This window comes from Athene cunicularia (genome assembly GCF_003259725.1).
Source record: "Athene cunicularia isolate RWA chromosome 3 unlocalized genomic scaffold, athCun1 chr3_part1, whole genome shotgun sequence".
NCBI classification, from domain to species: domain Eukaryota; kingdom Metazoa; phylum Chordata; class Aves; order Strigiformes; family Strigidae; genus Athene; species Athene cunicularia.
The window spans coordinates 78,121,221-78,133,626 of NW_020799097.1; the positions used below are offsets into that span (position 1 = coordinate 78,121,221).

Here is a 12,406-nt window from a genome sequence, read left to right on the forward strand (position 1 = left end):
GATCCCTTTCTGCCTTTACAATCTCACTCTGAAGGACAGAGCTATTCAAAGCAGTAACACCTCATGCATGTGCTTTTGCTCCATTAGAGACACTCTGTGGGCCCTTGCATTCAGTGGGGTAAGGAGGTCGGAGAGGGGACAGATAAAGCAAGCTGCCATGTCATAAAATGAATGTGGGCAAGGAGACTTGATGGATGAGTAATATTTTGAGGGGGTGAAAAGTAAGCAGAGATGAAGGCAATGAATGTGAGAATCAATTCAGAAAACCTTGGGAATCTCTTTTCAAGGTAAGACACAGTTGATGGACACAATAGCAGTGGTTTTCAATCTTTATCACTGCTAGATCCTTACCAATTGTAAAAAAAAGAAAAGAAAAAAAAAGAAAAAAAAAAGGTGTATATTTCTGGTCTAGTCTTTTTTTGTTAACCTATGATTCCTGAAATAATATGCTTCCACTGAAGAGGATGCTCACATTGTATTTCCATCTATTTGCTTTAAAGAGGATGAAGAAACCAGAGAAATTATACTAACCCATTTCCCACCTCATGTCCTTTCCCCAATACGTTTTCTAGAACAAGGCTAAGGTGAATCTTCAGCTATGGTGAATCTTCTTTTTGTGTTGTACTGCCAATGCTCCTGCTAATAGCATCTAAGGCAGATTTTCATGTAGAATTGAACAACTCAGTTTTCCCTGGGGACCATGTGAGCTGTGCCACAGTTGTACAGCTTCCCTGCAGGGTCACCTCCTTACACTCCACTTCTGGGCAGACAGAGCTGGGACTGGGACTCCCTGCACCTTCAGGACACCTGGTTCCCCTGAGCCTCTCCAGAGAGAGAGAGCTGCCCTGAGACCTCACCTCTGCAGCTCCTGAGCAGCCTGCCAGGTGGCTGCGACAACGTCGAGGGCCCTGCTCATGAGCAGAGGTCAGGGTCCAAGGGTTAAAGGACCCAGAGGCACCTGTGTCCCCAGAGGCTCAGGTGACAGGTTGTTAGATTTCATCTTGAGGTGTTATAGTGATCTGGCTCCCTCAGGATTCACACAGCTGGCTTTGGAGGCAGGATGAAAAAATGCTAATTTTTGATGTTCTTACTTTTTAGTATTGGCAAATGGGAGGATATTTTTCTTTGCAACTCAGAGTAAACACATAGACAGAAAACTGAAAACAGTAAGAAATCTGGCAGAAGGCATAATACATGAAGGGTGCCTCCAGTTTTTATGAGTAAACTAGCATTACTAGAGAAAATATTTCCAATAAAATGGTCTATTTTGATGGTTCTGTATTTTGTGAGACAAGAAAAATAATTTTAAATGATTCTTTGTAGGTAATGTAAGCAATCTTCCAGGTCTTACAGTTGTGCTTTTGATTTGACACCTCCTCGTGCTTAATTAAGCTTGTGTATAGGTTTACTAAATGTCTAATGTCCATTTATGAAGAAAGTGACAAGGATGTGATGCAGAGCAGTGTGGAGCTCTCTGTGGGTTTGATATATGGGTAGTGAACAACATCCATACTATATTTAAGGTGTGGAAGAAAGAAAGAGTGAAAGACCCCTCCACAGGGTAATTCAGCTTTCCTGTATTGCATGTGTCTGTTGGGGTGACCTATGGCGATACCTATTTTTCCATCTCAGTACTCCTTATCTTTTGAAAATGTATCAGCCAGAATACCAATAACTCCCCCACCACCTGAAGATTAAATTATGGGTATTAGTAGAGAGAAACAGAACTGAAGTCATACAGGTAGAATTTGATTCATGTTATCACAGAATCTAAGTATTAGAGCTTCACATGAAAGTGACCTTCCTGTAGGATGTGGTGAAGTAAAAGTCTCAAATGTGAGTATTTAATCATGAGAAGTATGGGTTAGGTGATACTTGTCCTTAGCTCTGAAGTGATGGTGTCACAGTGATTGGCTGCAGGACAGAGCTGCCACCTAGAAGGAAGCTGCACTCTTGGAGGTGTATCCATCAGTGGAATCCATAGCAAGCCAGGTTGAGAACCACTATCTGCATGTCCACTACATGCTGGTTTGTCCAGTTTGTAAAATGCATTGCATGCTCACCAGTTAAAAATACTTCAGGGAATATCCTTTTAACGTCATTTTTAGTTTCATTTAACGTTTTGAATGCTATTAGTTGTTGCCCCAATAGATTCCTGTTCCTGGTATCAGCTGCAGACATCACTACTGTCAGTCTCCAGTCCTGTGATTTCAAAAGGAGTTAACAGAGTACAGAGTTAATCAGTGACTTGTACCTTCATTCCTGAGTGAATGCCCTATCCAATTTGCTAATATGTTGCATAAAGTTTTTCTGCATTGTGGAAAGACAGCCTGTATCTGTTTGTTTGAAAGGAGTTCCACAGGGATACAAACATGAGCAGAAGTAGGGGAAGAGTCATAGAAACAGTGGAAAATGTTTTTTCACAGAGTGAAAATATTGCCTCAGAAGACATGCTGTTTTCCTACAGAGGTATTTTATACCCTGCTCTAATTAGCAGCCCAGAAACTTTGGAAGCTCTGAAATCCTTTGAAACCAGGAGCGACGATGTGATTCTAGCAGGCTATCCTAAAACAGGTGAGTGGTGTTTTCTTGATAAGTAGTCAAGTACACAATGCTGCAATCCAGAAGTTTGTGTCAATATTTAGCACAGCAATAATACCCGAGAAATGCTTAAGGTGATATCAGACTTAATAGGATCATGAAATTAATTTCTAAGGCATCTCTGGAGGTCAAATAATACAATTTTCTACTCAAAGCAGTGGAAAGACCTAACCTTCAAAGTTAGGTTTGGTTGCTCAAGGCTTTATTCAGAAGCATTTTAAAACTTTGAGGGTGGAGATTCACCACCCATTGGAAATCTATTGCAGTGTTTACCCACTATAGTGTTTTTTTTTGGGGTGGTGGTGGGGTTTTTTTGTTTGTTTGTTTTTTTCTTTTTTACTTCTATGCTGTCAGCCATCCCCTTGTTGAGATTTGTAATGTGCATCTTCTGTCATTTCCTGGCCAATTTTCAGAAGAGTTGGTTCTCTATTATAACTTCCAGAAGTGGAAGACTGCAGTGAGATTTCCCCCATGCTTTCCCCCCCACCCCCCCCAGCCTGAGCAAAACAAGCCTTTCTATGCATTTCATTTGCTCCAGCTCCCAGTGATTTCATGGAAGTTCAGCAGGTCTCGCCTCAGATTCTCAAAATTGCTTGTGCTTCTTGCACACAGTATTCAAGTGTTGAACTCACCAGTGCTGGGTAAAGCAGAATAATCACATCCCTTGATATTCTGACCGCTCTTGCTTATACAGGAACATATGTCATTACCCTACTCGCTGCAAGGGCAATACAGGGAATGTATCCTGCTAACAAGGGCAGAACAACTGCTGTTTCCATAGACTTACTGCATTGAGGAATGCAGGTGATTCCCTTGAATCTAAATGGAGCAAAATACATGAATGTCATCAGGACTCTTGAATTATTTCCTCTTTCACTATGGACATTTTAGATTCCTTTATTTTTTTTCCCTATTCACTTTAGAGAAATATCTTAATAGATCACTTGCAGAAAAAGAGGACCTGTTGAATTTATCCCCTTTGTGTGCAGCCTGTAGAGCTGTGCAGAGGCAGAAATGGTTTAAAAGTGTGAGGGTCCACTTAGACATCTCAGAAGGTGTTGAAAACTGAGACTTGCATGTACAAACCCAGTCCCTCACATATCAGTTTTGCCGGGTTGCAGAGGCCAAGATGGCTAAGCCTGGTGCAAAGATGCTGACAGCAACTTGACAGTCTGGTGGTTTGGTTGATGACCTCTTCCGCTGCCAGTTAGGGAAGCCTATGGGTTCTGGGAACGATACCAAACTGTGTTGATCAAGAGACTGTAAACTGAAGCTGGTCAGCAGGAGGGAACAGAGTGTTCCCAAAGACAGCACTGTAACAGAAACAGCCAAGGGACAACTCAGCTGGCCCTCTGCTAGGAGATCCATTGTGCTTGAGTAATTTCCACAGAGAGTAGTCTGAGGTGACCAAAAAGTGCCAGAGCTGGAAGGAGCAATAGAGATCTGCTTCTGTTTCACTGAGGGATGGGATATGCTCCTGAAGCGACCAGGGTAGCACTACACAACATCTGGCTGGCAGCTCTGTCCCTGTTGGCTTTTGGCATACCCTTGATTATTGCCCAGTGCCATGGTTTAACCCCAGCCAGCAACTAAGCCCCACACAGCTGCTTGCTCTTTCCCCATTCTGGTGGGACAGGGATGAGAAACAGAACAATGAAAGTGAGAAAAGTAATGGTTGAAATAAGACAGTTTAATAGGTAAAGGAAAAGCTGTGTTCACAAGCAAAGCAAAACAAGGAATTCATTCACTACTTCCCATTAGCAGGCAGGTGTTCAGACATCTCCAGGAGAGCAGGGCTCCATCATGGGAGGGAAGACAAACACCAGAGCTGCCAGCATCTCCCCCTTCCTTGTTCTTCTCCCAGCTTCTGTTGCTAAGTATGACACCATATCATATGGAATATCCATTTGGTCAGTTGGGGTCAGCCAACCCAGCTGTGTCCCTTCCCGACTTCTTGTGTACCTCCAGCCTACTCGCTGGTGGGGTGGTGTGAGTAACAGAAAAGGCCTTCACACTGTCTGAGCACTGCTCAGCAATAATGAAAACATCCTTGTATGATCAATACTGTGCTCAGCACAAATCCAAAACATAGCCCCATACCAGCTACTATGAGAAAAATTAACTCTTATCGCAGCCAAAACCAGCACAAAACAGGCTAAAGTACAATATGGAGCCAAACGGGTTCACAAATGTGAACCAGTTTGACAAGATATCCCATCAGGTGGGTTGACATGTAAAAGTGCAGTAAAATGGTTGTGCTACTGGTGTCTTTATCCTTTCAGGAACTAACTGGGTTGGCCAAATCATTGAGGAGTTGGAATCAACAGATGCCAAATACACAGAAGAAGAAATGAAAGAGAGAATAAATGCTGAAAAGAAGCTAGAGACATTTCCACGTCTGGAATTTGGAGATCCTGGGATATATGAGGTTGGCAGGAGCTGAAAATACCACTGCTCTTCTTACAGGTAGTAATAGCTGAAAGACAGTGGCTGATCTCAGAGGTAATGGAGAGCTTAGAGCCTTAAAAACAGCTATGGTATGCACAAGTAGCATGTGCTATTGCCCTAGGTGTCCCAATGTAAGGGCCTCAGAGCACAGACAGTGCTGAGAAGCCACAGGGAGCTCCAGCCCTGGACCCAGTGGATTTGATCAGTAAGACCTTTCTCTTGGGCATCCTGTCCTCAGGCCTGTCTCATGTGAAATGGTGCTCTGTGGCAGAGGCTGGCAGAAGTCTATACCACCAGTGCATCCCTGTGGGTTTTCCAAGAGATAAGATCCTTCTCTGGTCTCACCTTTTCTTATTACCTACAAATTCTGAAAAGGCACATGTCATTGATTAAGCTACTTCTGTCCTGTCACATTTCTTCCCACTTGTTTTAAAGAGGATGAAGAAACTGCCTTCCAGAAGAATTATAATAACACATCTACCACCTCATCTTCTGCCCCCATCCATTCTCCAAAGCAAGGCTAAGGTGAGTCTTCTCTTTGTATCACACTGCAAAAGCTTTTCCACCCCAAATTGGCTTTCCTCTGTCTGTGTGAGATGTGTATTCTGCACTTTCACCTGAGCTGGTCAGTACACAGGCAGATTTCCAAGGTTGAAGAGGCAGAGCGCTGTGTGCTGAGGCTGTAAAAAAACCATCATCTCCCAGCAGCAGCTTTGCTGACTCAAGGGGTTACTATCAGTAGGCTTGTCATTGAGTGTCACTGCCTCTTCAGATCTCCTTCAGAAAGATGCTTCCAAGTTGGCGTCAGAAAACCGAGCAAAGCAATCAGTTATTCTGTTTGTTTTAACTTGCCTCCAAGACCAGGGTACCTGTGGAAAGCCCACCACAGGTTGAGGCTAAGAGAGTTTTCAATGGGAATTGCTGCAGAGAGTAGCAAGAGTACACACCCACAGCCTACTTGTGGCTCTACTGTTCAGTAGTCCATGAGTTCATTTCTCTGGATTGAAACTACCTCAGAACTATGTCCCAAAAACATTACTGAAAAGCATCTTGTTTTCAGCCTGAAGCTCACATTAGCATCAAGTAGCCTGCCAAAGCTCTGATTTCTTGCTCAAGAAAAGGAATTAAACCAGAATTGTATGGTCTGGTGGGTGTTAGTGGACAAGTAAGTTTACAGACACGATGAAGTTGGGTGGGAGTGTTGATCTGCTTGAGGGTAGAAAGTCTCTACAGAGTGATCTGGACAGGCTGGATCGACGGGCTGAGGCCAATTGTATGAGGTTCAACAAGGCTAAGTGCCAGGTTCTGCACTTGGATCACAACCCCATGCAATGCTACAGTCTTGGGGAAGAGGGGCCAGAAAGCTGCCTGGCAGAAAAGTACCTGAGGTTGTTGGTTGACAGCCGGCTGAATATGAGCTGGCAGTATGCCCAGGTGGCCAAGAAGGCCAATGGCATCCTGGCTTGTGTCAGCTATAGTGTGGCCAGCAGGATGAAGGAAGTGATCGTCCCCCTGTACTAGGCATTGGTGAGGCTACACTTTGAATACTGAGTTCAGTTTTGGACCTCTCACTACAAGAAAGACATTGAGGTGCTGGAGCACATCCAAGAAGAGCAATGAAGCTGGTGAAGGGTCTGAAGAACAAGTCTTATGAGGAGTGGCTGAGGGAACTGGGATTGTTTAGTCTGGAGGAAAGGAGGCTGAGGGGAGACCTCACTGATCTCTACAACTACCTGAAAGGAAGCTGTAGCAAGGTGGGTATTAGTCTCTTTTCCAACATAACAAGTGATAGGATAAGAGGAAATGGCCTCAAGTTGCACCAAGGGAGTTTTAGATTGGCTATTATGAAAATTAGGAAAAATATTAGGAAAAAAGGGTTGTCAATCATTGGAACAGGCTGGCCACATCTGGGAAGTGATGGGGTCACTATCCCTTCAAGTATCTAAAAGATGTTTAGATGTGGCACTTAGGGAGATGGTTTAGTGGTGGACTTTGGTTTACAGTTGGACTCAATGATCTTATAGGTTTTTCCCAACCTAAATGACTGATTCTATGTGATGTGTTGAGAAGATGGCGTTTTGATCTGTCACTGAATCAGAACCAATTTCTGTGTTTTCTTCCTCTAGATCCTTGTGCTAATTCGGAATCCCAAAGACACAGCTGTCTCCTATTACCACTTCTACAACAACATGCCAGTGCTGCCGTCCTTCTCCTCCTGGGATGAGTACTTTTCAGCCTTCATGAATGGGAAATGTACTTTGCTCTGTATCCTCTGGCATTCATCCTTACATGAGGGGCATACACAGGACCCTGTGCATGGAAATCCTATTCCAACATACCTTACCAAGGCACTCCCAGGACAGGCAGATGCGTGCATGTTAGGGAAGAAACAGGGAATACCAGAGAATGAGAGTTTCTTTTGTCTCTAACTCAGAGAGTACATGAGAAAGCTTTAGTGTGACTTTTCCATTCCTGCAGTAGAGCTTGTGGTTCGATGCTACATAGTGGCCAGAGCTGAGGGTTCCTGCAATGACCTCAGCTGAAAGAATAGACATGTTGAGCCAGTCACCACTTCACCATCCCAGTGCCATGCTTAGAGCTGTCTGGGATGACTCCTCTGATTTGATACGATCCTGTTTTGGGGAATACTCTACACAATTATGTCTCTTCTTTGTCTGCAGTGGCCTGGGGATCCTACTTTGACCACTTACTGGAATGGAACAAATACATTGACCATGAGAGGATCATGATAATAAGCTATGAGGAACTCAAAGAGGTATGGTATCTCATCCAGATCTTCTTTGATGAGTGCACTGTGCACCCCTCCTGATATGTATGGCTGTGGGGAAGAAGAAAGTCTTCTGTCAAGCCTGTCTGCCCCTTTAGAAGGCTGTGCCTTTCTGAGGTCATCTTATGATTGGGGGAGGCCCATGGGGTTTAGGAGGAGGATAGCCTTGCCTGTTCTTGGAAGAGGACATATATGGCACAGGCACAGTTACTTTTGGGAGGGAAGAAAAGGTCTTGAAGTTGAGGCCACCATGTGTGGGTTCTATCTCTCAGAGCTCTTAGAATTCCTTGGTGATACTGTGGGAAACAGCCTCCTCTGCTGGGCTTCCTACAGGGTTCTGGCTCCCTGCCACAGCCACAATGTCAAGTCTTCTGGTTTCACTTCTATGCTATGTTCCTCTGGCCAGGATCAGGTATTGGGAATGAAAAGAATTGCTGCCTTCTTTGAATTCTCCCTGTGTGAAGAAGATTTTCCCAGAATAGCCAAGAAGACCACTTTCCAAGCTATGAAAGAGAATTCCAAGGAAACCCATGGAAAGTTCGGGGACATCCTCTTCCGGAAGGGTATGTCTCTGCAAATGAAAAATCTACTTGCTAAAGTAGAACTCCAGAAGGAGTTCTGAGTAGGTTTCCTTGTTCATCCATGAACTCACTGGGCTGTCTAGGAAGGGCAAGCATGGTTGAGTTCTCTCCTGTGGCATCCTGTACAACAAGCTTCTACCACTGATGGGATCTGGGGGCTGTTTGTGAGAAATGTAGCAGAGAGCCAGGCTTAAGAGCCTCAGCCATTGCTTCCATGTTGCTCTATTTCCCTGTGGCAGCCCCAGTTAGTTAGACAAAGTGAGGTGGGAAGGTGAGGGCCAACACTGGTGTAGGTTATGCCAACAATTCTGCACCAAATCTGCTTGGGCAGGATGCAGTGTGGCTGTTGCCTGGTGGTCAGGTGATGAGGCTCCCCTGGCTCCAAGTCAGACCCACCTTTGCACCAAGGCTGAGCCAATTAGCTGTGCTGCTGCAATAACATATTTAAGAAGGGGAATCTGGGAGGAGGAGTTGGAGTTGTGAGGAGGAGCTCTGAGGAGAACATCTGTGTGAACACTGAGGTCAGTGGAAGAAAGGAGGAGGAAAGGGAAGAGGTGCGTCAGTGCAGATCATGGATTCAGGCTGCATGAGTTGCTTCATGGAAGTCCCCTTTGGGAGGAGGGGTGCTGATGGGACAAAAATCTCTTGAACCTCAAGGGAATGCATTACTCACTGCTCTGCTGGCCTCCCAAGCATCTTCTTGCTATGCACTCAGAGCTGAGGAATAGTCTCATATGGTTCTTCTTAATAGACAGTGGTGGCCCCAGAGATGACAGAGTTGGGGCCAGGGCCAGAGTTCTGGCAGCCCAGCTGCTCCCCATGATATCAAGAGTCTTTGGTTTTTTACTACTGTGGGCATGGGCTTCCTTTAATCCATTTCCTTCACCACTTCTTTGGAAGAAAGATTTAACTGCTATCCTGTCTACCACCTACCCCATGACTCCAAATAACTTGCCCCTTCAGAGGGAGGCATTCATGAATGATCCTTCCTTTGTGACAAAATCAGGTTCCCCACTCTTCCATGTAAAAGCTTCATGAAACCACCTTGGAAGCCCTCTCTGGGGAGGAAAGGCATGCAGGCAGCCCACCGGCAATGCTCCCTGTGGCCTGGGTGCAGCCTTTATTTCTTATCTTTACTATCCTGTTTCTCCCAGGCAATCAGAACTCTCAGGGGGATAAACCAGATCCTTCCTGACTCATGTAGGCAAGGATTCTGCTTCACTGCTGCCTAGGTATTATTCCCTCCCAGGAGTGGCTGCCTTCAGTTTCTGGTATTTCTTCTTGTACACAGGGGTTGTTGGGAACTGGAAAGACCTCTTCTCTAAAGTTCAAAATGAAGAAATGGACCGAAAATTTGAAGACTGCCTAGGAGGAACAAAGCTGGCAGCACAGATGAAATATGATATGTACTGCAAGGCCTGAAATTAAGCAGATCAGCAGCACAACAGCAAAAGGTGATCTCCAAAGGTGGGCAGCCCTCATGTTTCCTCCCCATGAGAAAACAGAGAAAACCCTCAGAGATCTACCTGTCATCTCTAAGCATTCAGGTGGTAATTTTTAGTCATGTGCTGGCCCTGGGGCAAGTGCTTTGCTTGTCACAACCAAATAAAATGTGTCTATGCCTTGAGTGAATGTCTGGCATCCTTTCAGGAGGGAGACAGTGCACAGGCATCATAGAGTGCACAGGCATCATAGCACCAGTCTGGTGGTGTCCTTGTGACTGCTTCATGGCCTGAGATGGTGAATGAGTCCCCTGTGGTGCTCAGTGCTGAGGCAGCATAAGCAACACAGGGTCTCTCCTCCCAGCATACAGTGGGCTTGACATGGATTTGTGGTGCGGGTCTGAACCCCCATGTTTGTGCATGGAGACAGCATGATAGTCTGGGTTTCGATCCACCATGGCAACCACGGTGTTGACATTTGTAGAGTCAGGTCAGAAATGCCTTTGACACTTTGGCAAATTCCTCACTTCTTTGGTGTAAGGTGGGACTTCTTGAGATCTTACTGCCACAAACTCTTAAGTAATGAACAGCTATATGTTTTCTGATGTGTTTTGCTCCCCTTACCTTCTATGGTAACAGTTAGGTAAGTGGCAGGTGGGAAGAACCATGAGTTTTGAATAGAAAGATCTGGGGACAGAAGCCCCTTGATGACCCTGTTGCTGAACTATTGAAGCTGCATTTGTTTGACAATAAATGCATTTATGCTACATAGGTGTGATTCCCATACCCTCCTTGATGGTGTAGATGTCTTTGCTACATATGTGCAGAACATGCTGTGTGACCTCCCATCTTGGGTTTGAGTGAGTGGTGAGGGCTTTTGTAGTGGGGAAGGGGGCTACAGCAGTGGTCTCCTTCTTGAAGCTCCCCTGGCTCCAAGTCAGACCCGCCTTTGCACCAAGGCGGAACCAATTAGCTGCGCTTCTGCAATAACATATTTAAGAAGGGGAATCTGGGAGGAGGAGTTGGAGTTGTGAGGAGGGGCTGTGAGAACATTCGTGTGAACAGTGAGGTTAGTGGAAGAAAGGAGGAGGAAAGGGAGGAGGTGTGTTAGTGCAGAGCCACCCTACAGCCCGTGGTGAGACAGCAGGGCAACCCCTGGCACCCACGGGTGTTCATGGTCTAGCAGATGGTGACCTGCAGCCTGTGGAAGACCCCACAGGGGAGCAGGTGACTGCGCCCAAAGGAGGCTGGGACCCTGTAGGAAGAAGCAGCCCTGCTGTCGTTATTCAGTGCTGGGAGGACTGCAACATGTTGGGGTGACCTACACCAGAGCAGCTCAGGAAATTCTGTGACCCATGGGAGTGACTCATGTCTGAAAAAGTTTGTGAAGGACTGTCTCCCATGGGAGGGGGACCTCACTGGAGCAGGGGGAGAATGCCAGAAGTTACTCCCCTCCGTGAGGTGGAAGTGAGCAGGACTGATCATAACCCCCATTCTCTGTCCCTTGCACTGCTGGTGAAGGAGCTAGAGATATCAGGAGAAAAGCTGAGCCTGGGAAGAAGGGAGGTGTAGGGGTAAGGTGTTTTTAAGATGTGGTAATGCTTCTCACTCTCACAGCCACTCTTTTGGAAAACCAGAAGAAGGCTGACAAAGGGAATTCAGTTCCTTGGAAGAGGGATTCCTCTGCCATATTCCCAGACAGATATATCTGCAAGACTCTTACACCAAACTAAGATTAAAAACCAAGCAACCATCAACCAAAAATGTAATTAAAAAAACTGGGCAATTTTAAGGCCCTGTCAAAGCCTCAACAGTCCCCTGGGTCTCCCTCTACCCTACCCACAGCCCAGGACCCCATGCCAGTTCCCCAGGGCCATCAGCCCCTGCCCCAGTGATGCTGCAGCACAGTCAGTCTCCAGCTCCTCACAGCCTGCCCATGGGCTATGCCAAGCTGGATCATCCACAGGCCCACGTTCTGGACTACCCTCAGCCCATCACCATCCCTAGGGAGGTGCCTGATGCCTGGGGCTGGGACTGCCCTGGTGCCCTGCCCCTGTCTGAGGTTGTGGGACAGGCCCTGGCTGCCAAACCCTACCCCATGTCTCCTAGACAGGAATAATTGCAGGTTCAGCTCTGATGGGCCACTCACAGCCTGCTTCTTGGTAAGATTTTCTAAACTTCTGTGCAAGAGCTGCCTGTGTGAAATTGCTTTGCATGAAGATATGTTTGTTTGAACCTGATTATTCTGAGTTTGTTGGTTTTCATTCCCAGAAGAGTAGGACTTCATCTAACTCAGGACTTCCATGGATGAAAAGAGAAAAGCCACCATGCCCCATAATTCTGGAATTAGCAACATTTTAATTGATTCATTAATACATGCCCTTTATTATTTCCTACCTGGTGATATCAAAAGCTATTTAGATAACTGAAAACAGTGTGCATCTTAGTGCCTGCAAGGAGCTGAGCAAGTGAATGAGCCTGACCAGAAATGGGGAAACAGTCACTGAAATATGCAAAAGACCTTTACTAAGATGAAAAGATGACAT

General features: G+C 45.8%; 1 protein-coding gene across 1 annotated transcript; it reads left to right on the forward strand.

Annotated features, from left to right (window-relative positions):
- Positions 1-2,372: 2,372 nt before the first annotated feature.
- LOC113478430 (sulfotransferase 6B1-like) lies at positions 2,373-9,840 on the forward strand. The gene is made up of 7 exons (XM_026845647.1): positions 2,373-2,574; positions 4,884-5,029; positions 5,485-5,574; positions 7,176-7,302; positions 7,731-7,825; positions 8,244-8,400; positions 9,710-9,840. Exons 1-7 carry the CDS (start codon positions 2,373-2,375, stop codon positions 9,838-9,840), a joined length of 948 nt encoding a protein of 315 aa, XP_026701448.1.
- The last annotated feature ends 2,566 nt before the right edge of the window (positions 9,841-12,406 follow it).

Coding starts and splice junctions, on each gene's coding strand:
- LOC113478430 (XM_026845647.1), top strand. CDS start 2,373: ATGAGCAGAAGTAGGGGAAGAGTCATAGAAACAGTGGAAAATGTTTTT. Junction 5,030..5,484: donor GAGATCCTGGGATATATGAG/GTTGGCAGGAGC, acceptor CTTGTTTTAAAG/AGGATGAAGAAACTGCCTTC. Junction 7,826..8,243: donor GCTATGAGGAACTCAAAGAG/GTATGGTATCTC, acceptor TCCTCTGGCCAG/GATCAGGTATTGGGAATGAA.